Source organism: Lutjanus erythropterus, chromosome 19 (assembly GCF_056507025.1).
Source record: "Lutjanus erythropterus isolate fLutEry1 chromosome 19, fLutEry1.hap2, whole genome shotgun sequence".
Classification (NCBI taxonomy): domain Eukaryota; kingdom Metazoa; phylum Chordata; class Actinopteri; order Lutjaniformes; family Lutjanidae; genus Lutjanus; species Lutjanus erythropterus.
Genome location: NC_139335.1, coordinates 21,700,491 through 21,724,745, shown reverse-complemented (window position 1 = coordinate 21,724,745; position 24,255 = coordinate 21,700,491). Strand labels below are relative to the sequence as shown.

The following is a 24,255-nucleotide window of genomic DNA, read 5'->3' as shown; positions in this document are numbered from 1 at the left end:
ATTCTTCTGTGATTAGCATTTGGTTCATAATGTTTGTGTGGGTATGTGTGAGTGTGTGAGAGGGAAAGAGAGAGAGAGAGAGAGAGAGAGAGAGAGTGTGTGTGTGCGTGCAAGCGAGCATGTGGGCGCGTATTGTTGTATGGAGCTTTTGTTCATGGACAAACTGTCTTTATCGTGCCAAATATCTCCTCTGTGAAGTTTGCAGAAAGTTGGTTAAATGAATCGGGCAGAGAGTTTACAAATCTGCAGTCATGCCATTGATACACTACTGCATCCAATCCTTTGAGTCCAAACTTCGATCTGCACTCTTCATGATACCAAACTCCCACAGCGCTACAAGCAGATAAAACAAGGAGGCACACAGAAGAGAACAGCGCTTTAGGGAGGAGTACATCTTCTGCAGAACATGATGAAGGATGAGAGGATTGAAAAAAAAAGATAGCCATTGTCTATATATAGCCACATCAGAGATAGAGTTGTGGGAAGACATTGATTTTTTTTGTTTGTTTCTTATCTTTTTTGGCTGGGGAGATCTAACACAAAACTAGCCCCTTACTGTTGGAGCTGACACATGATTCTGAGAAATATGGAAATGAATGCAAATGGCTGGTCCGGTGTGAAGGAAGCGGCACCGGAGGTGTGTTTAAACCCATGCAGTGCGACACACCTGTAAGTGATAAGAAGAGAGCAGCATGGAGGAGGATGAGGAGGAGGAGAATGAAGTCATTGGGTCAGTGAGGATGGCTGGTCTATATGTGGAGGCGGCCCGCAGTGTGTTCCTGCGCGTCTGTGTCTCTGTCAGTCTTTGTGCACAGCAAAAGACAATCCGTGCAGGATGATCCATACTGGCATTGTTACAGAGAGAAAACATTAACCTGTAAGGCTGTACCTGTGCGCGCTTGTTGGGTACAAATTACTAGTTGGAGCATTACTCATCAAGCGCTCTTTCTCTGGAGGACCAAATTGCTCGCTGCCATGTTCTCTGTATACTTTGGATGCTCATTCGCAGACTTCTCCAGCAAAGATTAAAGTATTTTATGGTTTCGTTTCTCTTTGAATGTTGAAAATTGGTGGACAGATAGCGCTTGGATGATTTGGATCTGCCATCAGATTGATTCTTCTTTGCCAAAACTATTGCACCGCTTTCGTGTGCTGGTGGTAGTACAGTAGCACATCCAGGACTTTCAAGTTGGCTGATTAACATTCTCCCATTCAGACGTTATTCAGAAAATCAGAAAAACAGAAAATGCCAGAACATTTAACCAAACGCTGGGGATTTCCGGCGCTGGGGGTGTGTATGACCCACCAACATTCAGATTTATCATTTCATTTATCAAATCATCAGAGCAAATGGTGGGAGGTAGCCTGTAACGGGTGATGCAAGTATTATTCCAGGTATCTTGTTGGGGTAGCATGTGCATTAGAAGTGTGATTTTGAGATCCACTGCGCTCTACAAAATGGGTTTTTAGAGTAGTAATTTGCTGCCTGGGTTAAGCTCCCAGGCAACTTTTTTCCAGTCCGGGGAATGTAATGAATGTGATTCAATCAATATAAGTCCAAGTAAAAAAAAAAAAAAGTTCTTTCTTCTTTACTATTTTTCTTCAAACCCTTCCCTGTCACAATTCGCCAAATCCATTATATGGTTTGACCCTCGATTTTAAGGTCACGGTTTGATTCAATTTTTCAATTTTTTGATTTAAACATTTTTTTGTTTTTAGCACTGGCAGGTATGCCATTGTTTTTCTATCAAGTCATGACTGTAAAGATTAACAGATCACTGGTTTCATGCCTTGATATCTGTCATTTATAAATTTCAAATTCTTCAATAAAAAAGATATATGGTATCAAGTGTAATATAACGGGCAATAAGTTACGCTCTCTTGGTTATGAAGTGTTGTTTTGTTCCTTTCTCTGGACCCGTGCCGGATGCTGTAGTAGGTGGTGGTAGGAATGGAGAGAATAAAAGTACTGGGAGAATAAGCCTTTTGATTTGAAAGCTTATTTCAACTGATTTTGGTTAAACACTGAAACTGTAACATCCTTAGATCCTTGGGTTGTAAACCACTGTCAAGTCAATTTTAAAAACCCTGTTACACTACCTAATCTCACATAATATCTAATAGCAAGCAAGCAAAGTTTATTTATATAGCCACCAGTCACAAAGTCCTTCACAGTAAATAAAATACAATAGAATAGAATCAAATAAATAAAACACAGATCAGAAAACATATACAAAGGGAAAAGACATAAGGCAAACAAAAACATAAAATACTATGTGCTACCCAAATGGCTGACAGTAGGTCTACTGCAGATTAAACAGCTCTACCTCAACCAGCTGTACCACTAAAATCACATTTATGCACTGATGCAGCAATATCAACAAGCTAATAATGTAATATAAAAAGTACCTTTTCTTTTGATATTTTAACTATATTTTGCTAATGATAATTTAACTTGTACAAATGTAATTTTACACAATTGTATCAGTAGTTTACTTTTTCCATCGCCACACAGTGGAGGTCGAGGATGACAGTTGACTTGTAATTTTTGTCAAATAATTTAAAAGCCAATGCATCTCATACTTCAAATCTGTTTTGACATTTTTTTTAAATATTTATCTAACAGCCAGATGTGATGACCATGGACGAAGTCCGTTGAGCTGCTTATGTTCAGTATGAATAATTTGGTCAGTTTGATGATACAATGAATGTACTATAAAGGCTTTGTTGTCATCTGAATAGCCTTCTGACAGAGCAGATCTACTGTGAAGTGCTGAAAAAGTCTAACTTCAATCCCAAAGTAATACATCACCTTTAGCACATGTTGCAAATGTATTATTTTGCTGGTAAATTCAACCTGAGCGTGCCCTCCCATCTGGTGTGTTCTGAGGCAACGCAGCTAGAAGACTGGAGGAGAAAGTGTCTGCATTCATTTACATCTTTATTCTCAAACAATAGTGCAGCTGAACCCCCAACAGGTACCATGACAATGTGTTTGCGTGTGTCTACGTGTGTGTGTGTGTGTGTGTGTGTTGAGCTGAGGCCTCTCACCTTTGCCGTCAGCCAGACAGCGGTTGTAGCCCACAGGGCTGAAGTACTCGAATATAAACACAGCTATTGCTGACACCAGCAGCAGCATCACGAACATCATCACCCACACATCCGCACTGAAGGGCTCTGGAGGGGAGAGACGCGGAACAGAGCAGAGGGAGAGATGAAGGGAGACGAGGGAGACAGGGGGATTGAGGGAGGGAGCATGGACGGACAGAGATTAGGAAAAGAGAAGTGAGGGTAAAAAGAGGGTTGGGAGAAGGCAAAAGATGAAGAGGAGACGAGGGACATCAGGAGAGGGAGGAAGAGGGAGAAAAAGAGCGAGGGCGGCGGAGAGAAAGAGAGAAAATGAAGCGAGAGAGGGAGAGGGCAAGAGAGATATGCAAATGAGGAGCGCCAGATTGAGAAGAGGAAGGAAGAGTCAGAGAAATGGAGTGGGAGTGGGAAATATAAGAGGGCAAAGAGACAGGGAGCGAGAGAGAGAATAAATAAACAGTTAGCCATATTATCATGCACTCCAGTCTGCCTCCTCATCATACTAATGCATTAAAACTTGGCTCTAATCACGCAGTGTGTCCACTAAAACACTCTGAGTTCAACTTCTGAAGCTGGAAAAACAGATGTTGACCTCAGGGGACCTGACAAAGATCCATCCGACACCAGAGCCAGACCAATTTGGGATTGATATCAGGCTATAATATACAGAATATAATACATAAACAATGGCTCCTCAAACATGGTTATAAAACACAAAGATACATAATTAAGGCAGGATATTTTAACAAAGTTTAACAATAAACTATTGTCCAAAAAGACAACAGTAAACTGTCACTGGTATTTTTTTTTTTTACACAGAATGCTCAAGGAAGAACTAGGGTTGGAGATCTTGCGCATTTTCCCTAACTGACAACATTTTTCGCAGTTTAGTTTAAACAATTCTAGTGGAACATTAGTTATATTAAACATTAATTCATTATGCACACACACTCCACACAGATATATCATATCATATCAGGTCATATCCGAACACACATCCATTTTGTTGTGAAGTTAAAGTGCTAACTAGCCTGGTTGAGTAAAAAAAAAACATATCACATGATGCAGCTCACTGTATTAAACGTGTAGATATAATGAAGGAAACCATTAATGAACAGGGCTTATCTCTTCCCAGAAACCTGTAGAAAAGATAAAATCCTACAAGACTGAGCAGTGGCATTCCTCATAGTAAAAACATGAAAAAATGTCAAAGAAAAAAATGGCGTTCAGGTTGTTCCTTCAGGACATTTTTGCCTCCAGTTTTTTGACAGCTGGCCGCTGGGCTCCTCACCTAAGAAGGCCGAGGGTGAAACGGTGCCGTTGCTACGAGAGACCATGACGCTGATGCCCGTCTCAATGAAGGGGACAGAAAAGTCAATGACCTCTGACCTCTCCTCGTTGATGGTCAAGGAGCCGACAGCCATGTGGGCGTTTTTCAACACCACCTAGGAGACGGTGGAAAACAGAAAGACAAAGAGCGTCATTTATTCAAACAACATGAAACATCTACTGCTGCAGCGTACGGTAATGATGAATGGAGTGCAGTTTAAAGGAAAAATCTGTTCTAAAGCTTAAACTTTTCCCTGAGGGGGAATGTCTCGTGTGCTCCGGCAACAAAAGCATTCAAAAACAAATTCAATCAAGCCAGTTAAGAATAGTTTACAGTCAAAGAAACATAAAAATAGCACCTCACAGCCACCAATTCATTTGAAGGTGGTTGTGCTGGGAGTCTTTCCAAATGTGGGTGATTCTTGTTAAGAAATTTAATAGGGACAAAGGTGGACATCCGGCATTGTGCAAACATTTTAACATTGCTGAAAACAGCTTTTTACGATGTCCCTTGTATTTCTTTGTCCATTTTGTTGTTGCTTCTTATTTCACTGGATGAATGAATAAATGTGACTGGGCTTCTTAGCACAAATGATTTCAGCATACTCATATATCAAGGGTAAATATTACGTTTTAACGTCAGGCCTTTAAAATCCTAGACCAATAACCCCTGTCTAGACATGTCACTTTGTACTGATGTTCTGCAATTATACAGAAAGAGAACCCATTATAGAAGAGATCCAAATAGCAATTTTCCAACCAACCGATGAGCAATTCAGCGACCAACTTGTTCTAAGAGGAAAACTCATAGTGCCATCGCAGTTGCTCTTGGCTTCTCCATTAACATGTATAAAAGCGGGCAGCAGACACAGGCACTCTCTCTGTTAGCTGTCAGAAGGAATTTTGGGAAACGTAGGAAATCAAATGTGACATAATAGCAGAAGGGACAGGTTGAGGGAAAGAGGATACATTAAAACAAGCGGGGAAAGAATTAGAATGAGCAAAGTGAGGCAACGAAACACACGAGAATGGAGACGCCGGAGACAAAGATAGGAGGCCAACACACTTTCCACACACAGCGCTGCTCGGAGTGGACACTCGTGATGTGCACCAGGGGAGGGAAAGAGGGAGAAAGACAGAAAGAGGGAGGAAGAAAGTGGGTTACCACACTGGGTCACGGCTGCTTGAAATAGCCGCCCCAATGCCTCTCCTTCCTCTACCTGCCTCCCTCCCGTCTGTACCTCTGCACAGGTATATTTAGCCCCAAATTTCAGAGCCCTACAGCACAGGGGTAAAGTGGGACGAGACTGTCTTACTGAGTTAATAAGGCGTTTGTGACTGTGTGAGTCAAAGCTCCAGTACGTGCTTCAGCGTTAGAGTGTGTGTGTGTGTGCATATGAGTGAGTCATAAAGGGAAAAAGACAGAGAGAAAGAGAAGGGAGCGAACCTTTGTTCTCTACCTGTGAAGTGGACCTTTACAGCAGGAAGAATATTACACATCTACTCTGCACATTATCTGCAGCTTTCTAAGTGTTTGTGTCTGCTGTTGCTGCTGCTAAGTGTACCTGTGCGTGTGTGTCTATGCGTGCATTTGTAACTTTTCAATCTTGTTTGTTCTGTCAGTATGTAAGTGCATGTTCACTTGTGTGTGTGTGTGTGTGTGTGCATTTAGTGCCTGAATGTGCGAATGTCTCCCCGGGGAAGAGCGAGCGAGAGCGAGTCCATCCAGCAGTGTACTCACTTCCTCTCCCTCCATGCGCTCTCTCCATCTCCCTCCTACGACTTGTTCTCTACGTGTTATGAAAGTGACCCATGTGGGTGTTATTGAGAATGAGTGAGCAGCGAGGATCTGCGTTTGTGTGCGCGTCTCAGCTGGTGTGTGCGCCGGTGTCTTTATGTGACTCTGCCAGCGAGGCCAAACTCATGTAATCAAGTGTATTGCCTCTAATATTTTAGATTAGGGCAATTAGGGTCCGCGAGAGTCAGTGCAGACCATGAAATCTGACACGGCTGCTCCAATCGAGTTAGGACAAAATGTAAAGTGTTCATAGATTTTTTTTTTTCTTTTTGATCTTTTGTCTTTCCTGGCTGTGGCAAATTGCGTAAAGGCCCTCAGTGATCTCGCTGAGTGTCCAAGAGTGTGCCGAGGCACGTCCAAGTGTGTGTGAGTGTGTGTGTAGATGTCGGTCCATTAAGAGTGTGAGATATACTGTAGTTTTGGCTGCGTTCCAACCGGAGAAGGACACAGCTTGGTTTTGTTAGATACAGCAGATACAGCAGATAAGGAAGAACTACGGTGAAGCGTGTGTGTGTGTGTGTGTGTGTGTGTGTGTGTGTGTGTGTGTGTCTGTGTATTCTCTCTGTGCACATATGGAAACAGTCTGGATGTGTCCATGTGTCTGCATTCATGCATGTATTCTCTTATTTCTGTGATTATTCACGCATAAATGTCCCTTGTCCCTATGTGTGTGTCTGTATGTGGTGGTGGTCCCTCCCTCCCTCCTCCTAATGACCATTCATCTGTGGAGGTGAGAAGGAGACGGCACATTATGGCGCTTTTAGTCGGGGCGATAGAGTTTATTACAGGTGACCACACTTACAGCTCCATGCCCACTAAATACACCGGCAGCGTGACTTAAATGGCTTTATATAATAGATTAAATGGGTCAGTTTAATGTAAATTGAACAGCAAAAGTTTCACCACAGGACAAAAATGGACATCATCATCTTGTCGGTGACTTCTGAAGGATGTTCAAACTTCAGTGTCCACACAAAGAAGGGACAGAGCGTGTTTTCAACACGTGACCTTTGGGCTCCAATCGATCTGCCCTTTTTCCCTCATTAACAAATCGCCAAAGTCAGGCAGCACAAGTGCAGCTCATTCTTATGGGCTGAAGTATGAGAACTGACAACGACCTTACCTTGGGACCAATGTCGATTAGGGAATGTTCAGAGCCCAAAGTGAATTGTTGCAGCTGAGTGAACTGTACGCACCCGTGGGTGAGGTGCTTAGCCCATCTGACATGAGTGTTAGGTCTGTTGGGCAGAGGGTTGACCCGGAAAGGAAAGCTCATAATTCAAGGTATGAAAACACACTTCGAAGAGGAAATGAACCCTTCGGGCAACTCTGATGGAAGCTAAATATAGCGCAGGGGTGAACACAGACTGTAACTCTGTCTCCCCTTTGATCTTTTCTTCACCGTCACCTGCACCTTGGAAGTAATTCTAAGAGTCTTGATAAACTCTTGGCAGGTTTAATGGCACATTACCAAAAACCAGACTGTACACAGCAACAGCATGGTGACAGCAATTTATACTATAATCATATACTATAATTTGTTTGACTATGAGCAGGAACAGTAGGTATCTAACTGCAAACTCAAATGTAAATTTGAATTTGCAGATGAGGCAAATTCATTTTTAGCATTAAGAATTTGAAACAACTTTTGGATACTGTGAAAACAGAGATGTGACTTTTAAAGAGTTGAAGGTAAAGGGACAATTCACCCCAAAATCAAAAATACATATTTTCCTTATGGTCTGTAGTGCTATTTATGCATCTATACTATTTTGGTGTGAGTTGCCTGGTTTTGGAAATATCGGCCGAGGAGATTTCTGTCTTCTCTCAAATACAATGAGACTCAAAGGCACGAGTCCTGTGCTGCTCCAAGCACCAAAAAAAAAATACATTTGGAAAATTCTAAACCAGCGTCTCACTCCAAAACCTGTGACCTGGTTGCTCAGAATAATCCACAGACCTTGTTCTGAGCAGTTTCATGCAGGAACTACTTTCTTTGTGCAGTTGAATCTACCGGATTGATCGTAAGGAACTTATCATACCAAACATTACTTATAATGGAGCAGAATGGGGGAAACATATAGAACACATACAAATCCTATTTATAAACTTCAAAAGAGAGCTATAAGAATCATGTTTGTTAAAAAAAAAAAAAAAAGTTGTTTAAAATACAAAATTCTCTGTACTATGTGGGATTTTCAGAAATTCTTCTAGAGTGTTAGCGACACCGGTGGCCGTTAAGCGAGCTGCAGTCAGCATCTGTTGTTCGCGTGCCCGCTCGCTCTCACTAGGAACGAGCCAGCATTCTGGGTGTCAGCCAAAACAGTGAAGCGACGTACACAAGACTGAACGTGATTGGGTGGGTGCAACAAGCTGTAGCATCAGCCTACACCTTATCAGTCTGTAGGGGAAAAACATCTTTCTGTTGTTCACATTTGTTTTCCACTGTACTGTTTTGCTGGGACTCATTTTCAATGTCAATCTGAACTTCTGCACCACGACTCACTCCTCTGTGCACCAAAGCCTGTTTTGTAATCGGAGCATTTTCTGTTCAGACTTCCTTTCCTTGACTGACTTGCTGCCAAATATCCCAGTGTCTTTCTGCGATGTACGCCCAAATGTGTTAACACCGCCGTTTAAAAGGCAATAACATCAATAATGATGAAGATGGTGTTGCAAAGGGTGAATTAGGTGCAATCTCATTTTCAAGCTTTGGCAACAAATTAAAAATCTGACTGTCATATAATTTAAATATGCATGACCATGACAAGCACAGAGAGGCACCGAAAATTTAGTGGATAACGTGGCTTTCAGATTTGGCCACTTTAGGCCTGATGTTCTTTGCTAGTATGTATCTAACAGCACTGGACACACAATACAACTTTTTCACAGTAGGTCCTGTTCCATCAAGTGTAGCAGAGCCTTTCCTGTGAGCTAACATCCGGAATAGCAGCACTCTTACTCTGTTTGACCAAAATGGAACGCAGCCTTAATCAGTATCACTGATAACACCCGTGTTTACTGTATTTCATGTCAAAACGGCCGCTGTGAAAAAGGTCTATTATTGACAGAGTGGGCTGCAAACATAAAAGTAAGAGACAAATGCGACACAAACTTATCTCCTCACCTCTCCCACCATGCCGTTCCATGTTCCATTAATCTTCTTGCCATGTTTGCCATTAGTGACCAGGTAAAGGTCGTAGGTGAACTTGACCGACTTGGCGATCTTCTTCAGGATGTCGATGCAGAAGCCCTTACAGCAGCGCTTTATGTAGATCCCTGACTCCTTCGTCTGATTGCTGTGCAGACAGACACACATGTAGATAAGACAGAAAATTGTTTAATCAAATTATGGACTGCTGTCTGAATTTCCATGAATTGCTAATTGTAGTCGTGATTTGGTGTTTCTGGCACTGTCAGTCTCACACAGATGAGGCGTGAACTGATTCTACCTCTGGCTTTGTGCAGCTGCCGTGGGAAATTAACATCATTCACAAGCAAAATTTAGGCACTTGCCAGGTTTTTTTTTTTTTCTTTTCATTTCTAGTTTGGTCAGTTCTGCAGTAGGTAGATCTGTGAGTCACTGTGGCAGATGGACAGAAAAAACTAGCCTCTATCTATGTGTTAGAGTTAAAGTTAAGTTTTCTTCTTGACAAGTACTCTGATTATTATTTGCCAGACATTTTACCCTGCATCCTGACACTGATTTGGTACATCTGAGCTTTGATCTCACAGTGTTTTGATCTGTTTCCGGCAGGGTACGGTGTTCCTCATACAGGTCCCACTCAGCGGATCCACGTCTTCCACAATAACAAATGGAGCCTCCTCCAACGTCACGATGGATAGGTGGTCGTCCTCCCTGGTCGCTGCCCCGCCATATAGCTCATAGCGAGGCCACACATGGTACTTCATGGACAGGGAGCCATTCTCCCATTTACCCACCTGCAGACATACAGCAAACAAATGACATCCAGATTACCTTTGAAAGGCTATACACAGATCTTATTCCTTAAAGGGTAGCTTTGGTATTTTTGTACATGGACCCTATTTGTTTTTGTGTCTAAATGATTAATGAAGACAACATTTTAAAAAACTGGTCCAGTATTGAGCGGTGCAGCTGGCAGAAGTGAAACTAAGCTGCCAACGTAATCCCTCTGGGTGACTGTGCACCGTCAAAGTACGTGCACTACAAAGTGCTTTTTGTCTGACAACATTATAGTGAGGATCCATACAGAGATAGAACTTTTTTAAGAGTAAGATATGTTTTGCTTAAACCGAAACAGTTGTGTTTTTTCTTTCATTTCAAAATTGTCATCGTCATCCTCATTCAGGAAATAAAATGGAACTCTCAAAAAACATCTTGGCTCGTCTTTCCACTGTTCCAACAATCTCCAACTCTGGTTCAGTTGAAATAAACCCTTAATTCACAGAGGTAGATGTGAAAGTATTCTGGTTCTATACACCGTTTCTCCCTGGTGCTTTTCTGATGTGAGACCACCCTATAGCTTAACTGTGATCATGGGGATGCATAGACTTCAGTCTGTACAAGAAGCTCATCAACCACGTGCTAACAAGTGTTACAGTAAAATGCATACATGAAATGAATCACTTGGCAGGAAGAAAATTTATAAATCCGTTCAGATTAAAGTTCATGCTGCAGTGCAGTTCATCAAAAATAACTGCAGCTCTGCTCTTGCAAATGGTAAGCCAGAGTTGAAACACATCACCAGAAAGCAATGTAGAGTTTGAGTGCTTTTTATGCAAAAACATCTCACTCTGATTAGGGTTTAATTGCCTCATTTTCTGTTTTCTGGGTTTAATTGTGATTGGTCCATCTGTCAATAAAAAGACAACGAGGTAACGAATGAACAGGAGAGTTTTATGGCTGATAATAAATTATATAAATGAAATGTGGTGACAGAGAAAGTTGGGAGAAGAGAGGGGGAGGAGAGGAGAGGAGAGGAAAGGAGACGACTGGGACCCAGAGTAGAGAATGAGAGCAAGGTTAACATGAAGGACGAGACTGGAACGGGGGAAAGAGCAGAATTCAGATCAAGAGGAGAGGGTGGGGAAAGAAAGAGTGAGACAGAGGAGGTGGATGGAGCGATTAAAGAGAGAGAAAGACATTAAAAAAGAGACATTGAGACATGCACTGCGTCCGAAATGTGTATCATTCAGCATACTTTTGTGTACATAAACAGTGGCAGTTCTTTTCGGATATACTGCTCAGCATGTATTACGTCACTTCTTGAGGGCCTCCTTGCCAGCTGGAGACCCATAACCATGGTAACCCCTCCCAGTGATGAGCTAACTTAATATATATATATAATATTTTATGCCTATCAAAGTAAACTCTTCTTTTTTTAAAAAAAATGGAAGCATTATTGACATTATGCCAGACCTGCCTTGGTCGCTGTCTGCCTTGGTCTGAGATGTTGTTGGTGTCATAACTATCGCATTGCATTGTGGGATACACTAGATATGCTGACGTTGTCCAGTCAAGTGCTTACACAAGGTAATATTTCCCCAGAAAAAGGAGGCACCTTACATAATATTGGTTTCATACAAAACTACTGATTGCACTGAGCAGTTTTGATCTGTCCTCCACACACCTTCATGCCACATGTGTGTTTGAGCAGCAGAGTGTTTTGCCTGCCAGATTATGTTGAATTGCTCGGATTTAGTTGATTTGGTCATGTTTCCCTGCTTTTTGTGCTTCTCCCATGGGTTAGTATTTTCTTTTTTTTGTTTGTTTTTGTGATCGTATGTCTGCACAGGGGGTTTTAATTTGAAAATTGACCAGATTCTCTCCGGTGTTTCTGTGTTTGACTTCCTGCCTATACGATCTGCTCTGTGCAGCTTGATGTGACATCTGTCAGAAATAGACTTGGTGTGTATTTGAAAGAGCAGAGTGGACAGGACCTGCTGGGGCGCTTCTGGTGAAATCACAAGCAATCGGCTTCACTCGCACAAACAGATTTGTTCTTAAGTGATTTATGAGAACTTTCACCACTTTCAGGCATAATCAAGCTAATTTACAAGCACTCAAATACACACAGGCAGATTATTTACACAGTTATCTGAAGTTATGAACGTTTGCTGAAGCTAATGATGATGGCATGTTTGTACAAGCCTTTCCTATGAAAAAACGTAAAAGAAATTTCATGATAAGATTCTGAAAATTTTCTTGCGGCACATTGTCTATAATGATGTGACCATATTACATAATGTTGCATACTACTTTAGTGTACTAAATAGCACGCTGGCGAGAATATTGAATGCAACCATGGACAAACAAATGCACACACATGAAGTGAGACAGAAAGATTGAGCCAAATTTGCAGAGAGAAAGGGAGAAACCGCTCTATCATGGAGAGAAAGAGTCAAGTGATTGTCTCTGTGACAGAAACAGAAAGCCGGAGATGGCGCTCATTCAGATGCAAAATGCTGGCTCTTCTGTAGAGGAGTGTCCAGCTGTACATCTGGAGAGCCCTCCAGCCCTTGTGGCTCTACTTCACCGAATGAGCGTCATCAATTAGTCAATTTCCCCCAGATGACGGTCACATCAAACCATACCTGTGCCTTCTCCTCTACAAGTTCCCAGTAGGCCACTTTCACTGAGGGAACAATGTGGGCGGAAATGGATATGGATCATCGGCTAAGTGGACACACGATAATGAGAGACAGGGCATGACAGGCAGCTGAGACGCAAGTGTTTAAAGCCAGGTTTGCACACTCGTAAATATGTAAATGTACACACACACACACACTTTAGTGCACTCTAGCGAACACAAACTCGCCAAGGTTGCCTGGAGTGGGCTGTGTATCTCTGGGGCACAAAGCATCTTTCTTCTATCTGGACAGACAAAAAAAAAAGAGTGGGCAAAAGTAAGTGATAGAGACAGACAGGGATGGAGGGAAAGAAGGAAAGGGGGTGGGAGGTGGAGAGGAAAGGGTTAAAATCAGCCTGGAGGGGAGTAAACTGGACTGGACACTACAGAGTCTTCACACTACTTCAAAGGTGCAGTGGAAGGATGGTTGTAGGAGCTGGAACTCATTAGGAACCAAGAAAAGTGGTTCAGCTGGAAGTCAAGCTAAGAATTAAACATGAGCGAGGGAGCGGGAGGAGGAGGAGGAGATGGAGGGAGGAGATGGGGTGGTGCAGGCTGCAAGGGGAGAAAAGGAGAGAAAAGAGAGAGGGAGAGAGAGAGAGGGGAGACAGGAGGGGAGCGATTCACCTTGTTCTCTGATCAGAGGACAGAATATAGATTAGAGAGGCAGAAGAAAGAGAGAAACACTGAGAATAAAGAATAAGGAGAGTCAAAGGAGTCAGGCTGCAGGACACAGATACAATGGAGGCTGAGCATCAGGAAACACAGATGCATGCTGGTGACTTTGCAGGTGGCGGGGAGCATCAGGTTCATTTAAGGTTGTTGGTTCAGAGTATGACTCAGGATTGTTTTTGCCCTGTCTGCTCTACCACCTTCTCCTCCAGCCACATTTAGAGAAGTTTTATCAATTTCTCAGCTTGTACAATAACTTTCAAAGAAAGCTGACTGAGTACCAGGGACACGGGAGGGTTACTTTAAAAATGTACAGTCACAATACAGTTACTAATTAACTGTTAAAAAATGTCATCAGTAACCTAATCCAAGTATCACATTATTAAACTAGTGAGACCTTATTACTTTCAGTTACTTTTAGATTACCTGACTACCAGATATGGAGAAATTGTTTGGCCTAATATAGACAGTTTTCTTGTTTATAAAAGGTACAGGGTGCATTTAGGGAGCAAAACAGCTTTATTAGTTGGGCAAAAGAAGAAGTCTTTCATTTCAAATTGCATATGATATTATTGTCAATAAATAATAATTAACTCAAAATTAAAATCTTCACAACAAGGTTACTTTTTGGCCTGCCACACTTGAAAGAAACTTGATAGATACTGTAAACACGTCAAACTACATACATGTTTACAAGCTATAGGAGCATCCAGTAAAAGTTTCAGAGCGTCAGCGTAACCACAGAAACTCAAAGAAACTCACTACAAGTCCATCCTCTGCAGTGTCCTCCTGGGTCATGTCTGGAAACGAACCTTTTACTTGCAAAACTGTCACAAGATCCTGGTTTGGGTTAGAATAATCACGCTCACAAGATTTTTCATGGGTCCGGGGTTCCCTTCTAGATGCACGTATCAATTTTGCATTTAGTCCTGATGATAAAGGTGAGCCAGCAAACACTGCAGACTACCAACAGAGGAAGAGTGTCAGACTAATCACATCTGTGTTGGCAGAGAGTGACAGTGAATGCGGAGGGAAAGATGAGCAATGAAATTGTTGGTTTTGCAGTTAATGCACAGTGATGGCACTGTAAATATTCTGCGTAGGGTTGAGTTTGTGTGAGTAACTGGTTTACTGTGTAGCTAACATTAGTGGTTGGCCTCACCTGTAAATGTTTCTTTAAATTACATGTTGGCTTCTTGGATGACGACAGCATTTTCACTGCTAGAAGGCAGAACTTGCACTGTAACAGCTTAATTTACACCAAGCAAAATTATTTTTTAAAAGGAGAAGACATGTTTATGAATTGTATTAGCTATTGACCAGTGTGGTGATGTACTGTGCATGGTAGTATATACTTCTTCAGTTTAAAATTTAATGTAAACCCTGCTAACTATCCCCATTTTTACCGTAACTGTATGAAATATGGTTATTTGTTTGTATCCTAATTACATAATCCCGTTACATGTAATCCATTACTCCCCAAGCCCCAGTACATATTGCATAAAGTTTGACTCAAGTTTGTTTTTTATTAATTCATCACACACTCACATGGAGACGCTGCTCAGTACTGGCCCAGGGCACAGTTTTGTGCTTAAGCCATGCATAATACTATCAGTATCTTCTTGTGCTTGTGTGTACCCTTAGAACCATAACAACAACAAACAAAAATACTGTGGTGCACGTGTGTTATCGTGAATAAACTGCTTCCTAAATTACAGACACACAAACTAGCGTCACTGTCAACCATGTAAGTATGATGGATACACTGTAAATTACTGTTCCTGAATATGTGTATTTAACTTTCATTTGAAAAACAAGATAACCCTCTCTGTTAAAACTGTCTGCCATTAATGCTTCTGCTTTTTTGATTATATCTCACTGTAACCAATCTGCATTAATAATGAACTCTCATGTCCCCGTACTGAAGGTAATTAAAACCAGAAAATGTTTGCTTTGCTGACATTGATATTTTGGAATTGTCACAGTATCAATGTGAATAAACAACATGGAAATATTACATATTACAGATTTATAGATTTAAAACTAAAATAACTATAATTTATTTGCCATTTTTTTCCTTTAAAGGTCCTTTTGCAATATGTTATGTTATATGATATACTATGATTACATAAAGAATAAAAAAACTCTCAAAAGGGGCTGGAGGCACTCTAATTCTGGATCAAGCCTTGCATCCCACCCACCACCACTGCTTGCACTCAAGATGTCCAGTTTTAACACTTGAGGACACATGGGACAGATTAGTCATATATGTTGTCATTCAGACCCAGACGAGGAGTCTGCGAGCAGATTTATCAGAATGGTTAAGTGTAGTTTTTTTTTTTGGTTGTTTATGTTTGTAATTGGCAGTTGCTGACACAGCAAATGCTAATTCTTGCTTCCTGCCCTGACAAGTCTGCTCTGCACTGGACGTTGCAGGGGGGGTTTGCTTGAATTTCACTGATCGGCTTTCTAATTTGTTACATATCAAATCCAGCTTGCTCAGGGTATATTCAAATCTCATACTTTAGTGAAGTGTACAGACATCTCTGTGAGAACACCTGTCTTGTGAAAAACTTTTTTTACATGTCAGCGTAGTACAGGTCAAACATTTTAGGCAACATAAACATAAGAAAAATACATATAATTATAATTCTGAGTAAAAGTATCCTCCATATTTCTGTATTATGGATTGGTATTGATTAAACTAAGAATTTTTGCTGAAATTGTTTAAAAACTGCAACAATTAAAGAGCAAGTTAATCAATCAATTAATTAAACTGTAATTACTTGCTTTATATTAATCTTTATTTATCTTTGGACCAGCTAATTGTAGAAATCTCAGATAACATAGTTTGGCTTTTCAGAATTTCACTGGTAGCATTTTGATCTTACGAGACATTAAAAGAATGAAAATTTCCCTGCACACAGGATTTGTCTATTAGCACCAATCCTAACAAATTTGCACATTACTCAGCCAAACTGCTCACTCATAATAAAGTGTGTAACAACAACAGTAGAAACACTGCAGACTAATAAAACTAGTAACACATAAAATGAGACTTCTGTCCCAAAGTCTGTTGCCACGGTGCATGCTGGGAAGCTTTTCCACACACCACCTTCCAGGACACTACGGTATAGTAATTCATTCTGCATCGTCTATGATGTTTTTCTGTCTTCATCTTTCTCGGTTGCTACTTTTATTCACATCAAGTAACTCTACATTAAGGGCACTGGGACATGTGATGGATGCAGTCGACCATATGTGGCGTTCTGGGGGTGATTTTCTCATCTGCACAGACGAATGTTGAGCAAACATTTAGAACACAGATTATACATGTTTTCATAAATGAGACCCCTGACATCGAGACTCGCCAATAACTCGCCACAGTCTCACTGGACTACAAATTCTTTGATAACCCTCGTCAACAATACAACCTGCTGTTTTCAGTTCAAGCAAAATAAACTCAAGTCCTGTCTTCCTCACAATGTTTTAGTAGCTGCAGGTCCGACTATTAAAAAGATCTTTTTTAGTGGAAGCCAATAGACTTTGCCACCAAAGGACATGCAGCACTGTACGTGCAGCAAACCATGCATATTTTATTTTTCCTTTCTGAAAACGATGTCTTGTAAAGCCTGTAGCTGTAGCACTAAGTATGTTCAGCATGATCCTCTGAGCTACCTTTGCTTTAGTTACATTAAGAAATGTACCCAGTATTAAACACACACCAGTGATATTTTAACAATTACTTGCTCCATATTAGTTCTGACACTTTTCCATTTAAAACAGTGAAAAAACAAATCATATTTGACATTTTCTGAGTGCAGCACAGGCAAACTGAAGGAGGAGATTTTGAGAGCAAAAAAAATACCAGATAAATGATGGCTAGTATGTGGAGCCTGTGCTGCAGTGCATTGCTCAAAGGCACCTTCGCCGAGTTGATAATATCTAATCAGAGTAGCGCCTATAAAGCTTAAGGCTTAAAATGCCTAAAAAGTGAAAATCAGACGATAAGAGACAGAGATAGAAACACAGACAGATGCACCAATCAGGCACTGTACTTAGAGGATACAGCTAACTCACTGGCATTGACACCCCCCTGTCTTTCACTTACTTTAACAGCACGACCGTTTTCTGACCATTTCCACGCGTTTGAACCAGCCACATGAAGACAGATGTAAATATACGACCACACATGTACACTCTCCTTTTCTCTTTCCTCACCCTGTCCCACTGTCTCTCCTTGTTGAGCAGAATGATGACCAGCTTGGGGTGCATCTGGTATCCGTCCTCGCTGAACGACAGATTACGCCCCTCAAATGTCACATTCATCAGGTACCTGTAAGGGGAAACATTGAGGAGAGAGGCAGAGAAAGGCATACATCACTTAATGAAAAATATCTTTGTAAGTGGCAGCTCTCAATTGTTTTATTTGCTCTATATATCTATATCATTTGTTATTTGATGACTCAGTTCCCAAACATTTAAGATTCATTGTGTGTCAATTTGTTTTTTAAGCATTTATCTTTTCAGACAAACCCACTGACATTACACAAATTCATCATCTGCCAGGAAACAGCTATCAGCCAATGTCTATCCAGTTTCTTCATAAATGGATGAATATACATTAGTCATCAGTCGCAGACAGACATTTGAGCAAAACAGCAGTGATGATTTTTAAGATGAGACTGAGGAAAATTAATTTCAGCAATTATCTCTCCAATCACCACACTTACTGATGTGACCTTAGAGGAATAGTTTGACATTTTGGAAATATGCTTGTTTTCATTTTGGTGGAGAGTTAGAAGAGAAGTTTGATACCCTTCTCAAGTCTGTTCTCTCAATATGAAGCTACAACCAGCTGCCTATTAGCTTAGTGATACACAGAGACTGGAAATGGGTGCAAACATCAAGTCAGGCTCTGTCTAAAGGTACCAAACTCCACTTACCAGCACTCGCAAAGCTCATTAACTCACTTATATCTTGTTTGTTTAATGTGTACAAAGTGTATGCACTTTTATTTAGTGTAAAAATGACAGTTGGCATTTTAACTGGGGTTTGTGTGCCAGACATTTTCTTCAGAGCAATATGGGGCTTTTCTATTGGCACTTTTGGCCACGCTGAGTCAAACAGTAACACACTGCAATGGGGCCAAAGTAATGACGACCCGCCTTCTCCCTCTCAAACAAGTGTGTTTTGCGAGACTCTACTCATGTCTGTGCAGGAGCCTGGAGAGAAAGATTATTTTAAAAGTCTGTGTGGTCAGCTCTCAGCACTTTTGTTGCTTCTAACTGAGTCTCTGTGTTTTGAAGTTTAGTTTCTCTCCTGCATCGCTGTTTGTACTTTCAGTTATCTGAGTTATTTTATTGTTTCATGTTTGCTTTCAGCTGATAGGTGTCACGTTACATAAGTTTGTTTATAGCCTTTTTATGTGCCCATTTCCATTCTTTGTACAAAGCTAAGTGCTCTCTGCTCTCTCCTTTTTCAAACACAAATACATTTTTTTATTTTTTTTGGTTATACTAAACAATTTAATTAACTTGGTGAGTGGCAAAAATCCAACTTTACACTGCAATTATCACTCAGGTAGCATGTAGCACCAGAACAAAGGATCCAGCTGGACTCATTCTTGACTAGATAAAAAAATAATTGAAACCGTTGAAATTTGGTTACCTCGCTTTAAAGATAAATTGACCATTTTTTTACGATATTTTATATTGAGTCACTTGAACAAATCAAACAGCAAGCTATGGAGAGAGAGAAAAACACCGCAGGCAGAAAAATGACTAATGCAGTTTGTGTCTAAATGTAACAAAAAGTACTATATGATACACCAATAGCAGCTTGTCAGATCACAGTGTGTATGTGTGTGTGCGTGTGTGTGCATGTGTTTGTGTGTTTGTGTCTGGCTCTGAGTGTCTGCTTCGGTCCGTGTGTTTGTGTGGCAGAGAAGAAGAAACCGAGAGAAAGCAGCATTGTTTCTGTCAGGTGAAATCATTTCACCTCCCTACAACTAAACACAACAAATACACACACACACACACACACACACACACACACACACACACATGCACATGCACACACACTCAACACTGTATTCTCTTGCAGTGATTATAGTGAATGTGCGTGGGAGTGTGTAAGTGTGTGTATATGAGAAAAGGAATGTTTATGTCAGGTGAACTCAAATCACTTCACTGTCATCCCACACACACACACACACACACACACACGCAGAATCACACTCTTAACTCTTTCACTCCCTTACCCTTTACTCTCTCTCTTCCTCCTGCTCTCCCTCTGACTGTTTCCATGGAAACACTCTGCCTCAAAACCGTGCACACCATATATATGTAGATGAATATATAAATGACAAAAGAAGGTGCGTGTGTGTGAGGTACTGGTTTTGTTCCGGTGAGCGGGAGCTGTAAACACGGGGACTGGGTCATGTATCAGGACAGGCGATGATCAGCAGAAGAGTCAGTGTGTCCTGAGCCGCCGTCTTCCTCAGTCTCACTGCAGGTTTACATTAATGTTACACACCGCCTCACTGCTGCACTCAAAGTTCACTTCACCTCAACTTGTCTGACATTTCAGCAGGAGTATATGGTATCGAGAAGCTATTACCTGTGTCTGTGTATCTATTCATGTATGCAGCTCTTATGCACAGAATGGATTGACTTATGTAATAATCCAGCAATTACTCTAATGCCAGCTTTCTTATTCTATTTCCTGTATTAAATATTGATATTTCCAATGGGCTGCGATGAGCAGAATCATCCAGCATCATACCATCTCATGCAGCCCCATGTGTCCAGCTAACCGCCCCATCCTGTAGAGACTTGGCACTGATACAAAGTGCACAGAATCTGCTGCATAAATCATAAGCCATTTACAAAATGACTTGACGCTGTGGCCCCTTTAATCTTTACTGAGCAAGCTATTGTTACGTGCAACAATGTGGTGCCTTTGTGTGTGTCTACGTGTGTGTGTGTGTGTGCATCCTACACACGTTGACAGCAGTAACAGAGCGAAACACAAGCATATGTGTGTTGCCATGGCACCCACAACCACTGTGACTTCCAAGCCAATCTGCTGTGTTACTATGGTAACCGTAATCTCACAGAGGGTGGGAGGGAAACAGACAGAGGGAGAGATAGAGAGAGAGAGGTGGGATTCAAAGAAAAAGAGGGAGGGGATGGGACATATTACTACTAGACTGCAACGCTCTCTTCCCTCTTTCCCCGTCACACTGTGACTCCTGTGTTTGTAAGAAGTCACCTCCACTTCGTGTTCCATTCATGTGACCATATCCACTTTTCGTCACCTCCTCTGAACTTCCTGTTCCTCCCCACTACTTGGGCTGTGCAATATGACCAAAATCTCACATCCCAAAACAGATACTTTCGCATCCAGATAATGATACGTATCACAACTCAACTCCAACGTTTAAACAGGCCACAGAAAGTTGCTTTGTGGCTACCACATATTCCAAGTTTCATCCCCTTACTGTGAGTCTTTAGCAACACAACATTACAGTTTGGCTAGCTACTGATATGTCACAGCTACAGAAGTCTGGGTTGACTAAGATTACTCAAACTGCTGACGTGATCCTCACAGAAGAACCACAGACACAAAAGGTGGACTACAGCACGGCGGCTAACGAACCTATGTTGCTTACATTTTTTTCAAGGATGCTCCTTACCAGAAATTATGTTGAAGAGCCACTGTGAAGACTTTGGATTGGTTCAGCAATGGACTTTTATTTTTAAATCTAATTGTCTCCATCCAGTTTTAGCAACAGAAGCTGGGAGACTGTCCTCAATCTCTATTGAGCCAGGCCTTTAGAGCGAAGTCATGTGAAAGAACGCATTGTGCCATCCGAAGGACTAAAAATTGCTGTAAGAGTGTCCTTTGTGACACAACTAAATAAAAACAATACTGCATAACATGAAATTCTAGACGTCCTTCTATCATCACAACATATATATCATAATATCACTCTTTAAACTCTGACCATTTGCTCAGCATTCACAGGGAAACATACAGAACATCCACATCTGGATGCCGCCCAGTAAGTCCTCTTATGAGCCGCTGAGCAGGTCCAGTGAGCAGGTCCACTGGGGCAGCTGGGTGTTAAGTGTCTTGCTCAAAGCTGGATGACAAATAGTCACCTTCACTGCTTGCTTGCAATGTCGGAAACACAAATAAACATGTGGAGACAAACCTCCTCCCTGCATTTTCCACATGTACTGTATGTGTCATGAGTTGACATAAAGCACGCTAAGAACGCCATGCACACATGCACACACTGTGCGTGAATAGCATAAAAAGACACGCATCCACCCACCCACTAAACCCCTTGTTTTGATATCCTGTTGAACCTGTCAGTTTGCAGCTCAAGCTACAGGAGAGTATCTCAGCTGTACTGTACAGCAGGTGAATTAAAATTCACACAGCAGCAGCAGCTGTCTCCACCTGGCGAATGAAAGCGAGTGACACTGACCGGACTCCAGCAGGCAGAGCTCCAGTCAAATCTACAGTGACAACATCCTCTTCAATAACTGCCTCACATTTCTGCAGACGTTTCAGTCAATCCCTCCTTTCTGAGTTCTCGCTGTTGTAAATCAGAACAAGTCGGTGCCAGACACAGACACACACACACACACACACACACACGCATACAAACAGTTGCCATGCTAACTCCATGGCCTGACACAGATACGTTTTAGCGCATGTTCTGTTGTGAATAATGGAAGAGTTGTGTGAAATATTAATAAGTCATTTTTAATAAATTAACCCTGACATGAATTAGTCATGAATTACACTCCTTAGCAATTACTGTGGTGCAATGTACTTATTGGATTTGTAGAGGATGAATCTATATGGAGAATGATAACATGCCCCATATGGCACTGTGGCAGACTAAAATACGGTGGCTTTGCTGCGTGCACACATGGGGTATACGGTGTGAACGTGTGGTGCGGTGGGTATGTGAATTTGTTGTGGGTGTACAAGTATGCATAGCCGTGTGTGTGTGTGTGTGTGTGTGTTTAGACATGGGAACTGAATGTGTAAACAGTGTAATAAATTGTGCTAATGGGAAGAGAGCGGAGAGGTGGCAAGACAGGAAGAGAGAAACAGGTGGGGAGGGGAGGACGGAGAACCGCCAAGTAGCAAATGGCACTAGATGTGGCTTTGATTTGATTTACTGGGGACAAATGATAGACAGCATTCAATTAAAACTTATCATAATGAAATGGCTGCCCTAACAGAGTGGATTCTCTCTATTTCAGAGATAATACAACACTTGAGGCAAGAGTGTTTACACTAACATTACAGTTTTGTCAGAAGTACAGTTATTATGGAGACAACAAGAGAATGGATGACACACTTAATATTCAGTTTAATCTCACTTAAGGATGTCTAAACCATGGAAAAGTTCAGGATGTGCAGCTAAAACTTAAAACTTAAAAAACTTAACTTAAAGTAGGACCTGATCAGCAGGAAAAGGCATGATGGTGCTGAAGATACATACAAGCCCTCTATTTCCTCCCAAACTGCCTTGTTTTTACACAATTTACATTTTGGAAATTTGACTAAGTATCCAAGGCTTTTAGAAATTCAAACTGAATAATCTACTAGTTCAACTTTTTGGATCATAATGCAGATTTGCCATATACACAATTAAAACATCCTTGATCAACAAATTTATTAAAGAAGTCAGTTGATGAGGAACCAGTTAGTTATTCCTGAAAGCTTATATTATATGGCTGACCAAAACTGACCAACTCGTGCGAACACAAGTTGTGTACACAACTCATGAATTCTTGGAAATAAAGCAAAGAGTTCAGGTGTGTTGTATACAATCAGTACCAACAACATGGCTCTTTAAACACTATTCTTCTTCATTTGTTTTTGAATTTCTGAGTATTTTGGACTAAAACTTTAAAGCTCTAAAAGAATCAAAAGTCACAGTAGCCTACAGAGGAAGGAATAGGGGGAATGAGGAAGCACTAAAGGGCCCAGAAAGAGAATGAAAATAATGTAATAAAAATACAGGAAGAGGCGATAATAATGTGAGATAAAATAAAACTACAGAAAAGTAGGGAACTGAATAAACCTGGCAGGGAAAAGGAGATTTGGCGACAGAGACAGATGAAAAGATTTAGGAGGAGGAAGAGAGACGGCAATGAAACGAGGAGAAGGGAGAGGCAAGAAAGAGTAGAGACAGAGCAGGAGCATCCTGACCTAGTTCCAATCAAGCCCCGTCACAAACAGGTACCTTTTTAACACCTCCCACTGGCCTGCCCCATAAACACACACTCTACTGGCCTTTATAGACTCGCTCTGAAACAGCTTGAAGCACACACACACACACACACACACACACACAGACCCAGGTGGACACGCTGTCCATCGAGCTGGCGTGTACTCATCCCTCCGCTCAATAGGGTCAAAACGCTGCTTTAGAGTGTACTGCACGTACACAGCAGAACACCCAAACACAGACGCACATACACACACATGCAAACACACACACACTCTATTGAAAGCCTCACTGGGGCTGCAGAAGTTCAAAAATGTCCACAGAGCTTAAAAGCACTTGACACCTTTCCAACTCCAAGCTCATTTGGAACCTGTCCACGCCTGGCAAGGTCAGGGCCACTGTTGTCAAACTCATGATTCTCACACTGTTGTGTATTGCTCAGCAGCGGTCTCTCTCCTCCTATCTCTCCCCGTCTCGCTGTGTCTTCTGCTCTG

At 41.4% G+C, this 24,255-nt stretch overlaps 1 protein-coding gene across 1 annotated transcript in view; it reads right to left on the bottom strand.

The window, feature by feature from the left end:
* The window catches only part of grin2ba (glutamate receptor, ionotropic, N-methyl D-aspartate 2B, genome duplicate a), a 138,940-nt gene that overhangs the window by 21,104 nt on the left and 93,581 nt on the right, over positions 1 to 24,255 (bottom strand). Inside the window, exons 7-11 of the mRNA XM_084743844.1 lie at positions 17,719 to 17,833; positions 9,948 to 10,156; positions 9,342 to 9,513; positions 4,379 to 4,532; positions 3,052 to 3,177 (exon numbers count right to left, since the gene is read on the bottom strand). Coding sequence (XP_084599970.1) covers positions 3,052 to 3,177; positions 4,379 to 4,532; positions 9,342 to 9,513; positions 9,948 to 10,156; positions 17,719 to 17,833 — 776 coding nt within the window. The remainder of the gene's footprint in view (positions 1 to 3,051; positions 3,178 to 4,378; positions 4,533 to 9,341; positions 9,514 to 9,947; positions 10,157 to 17,718; positions 17,834 to 24,255) is intronic.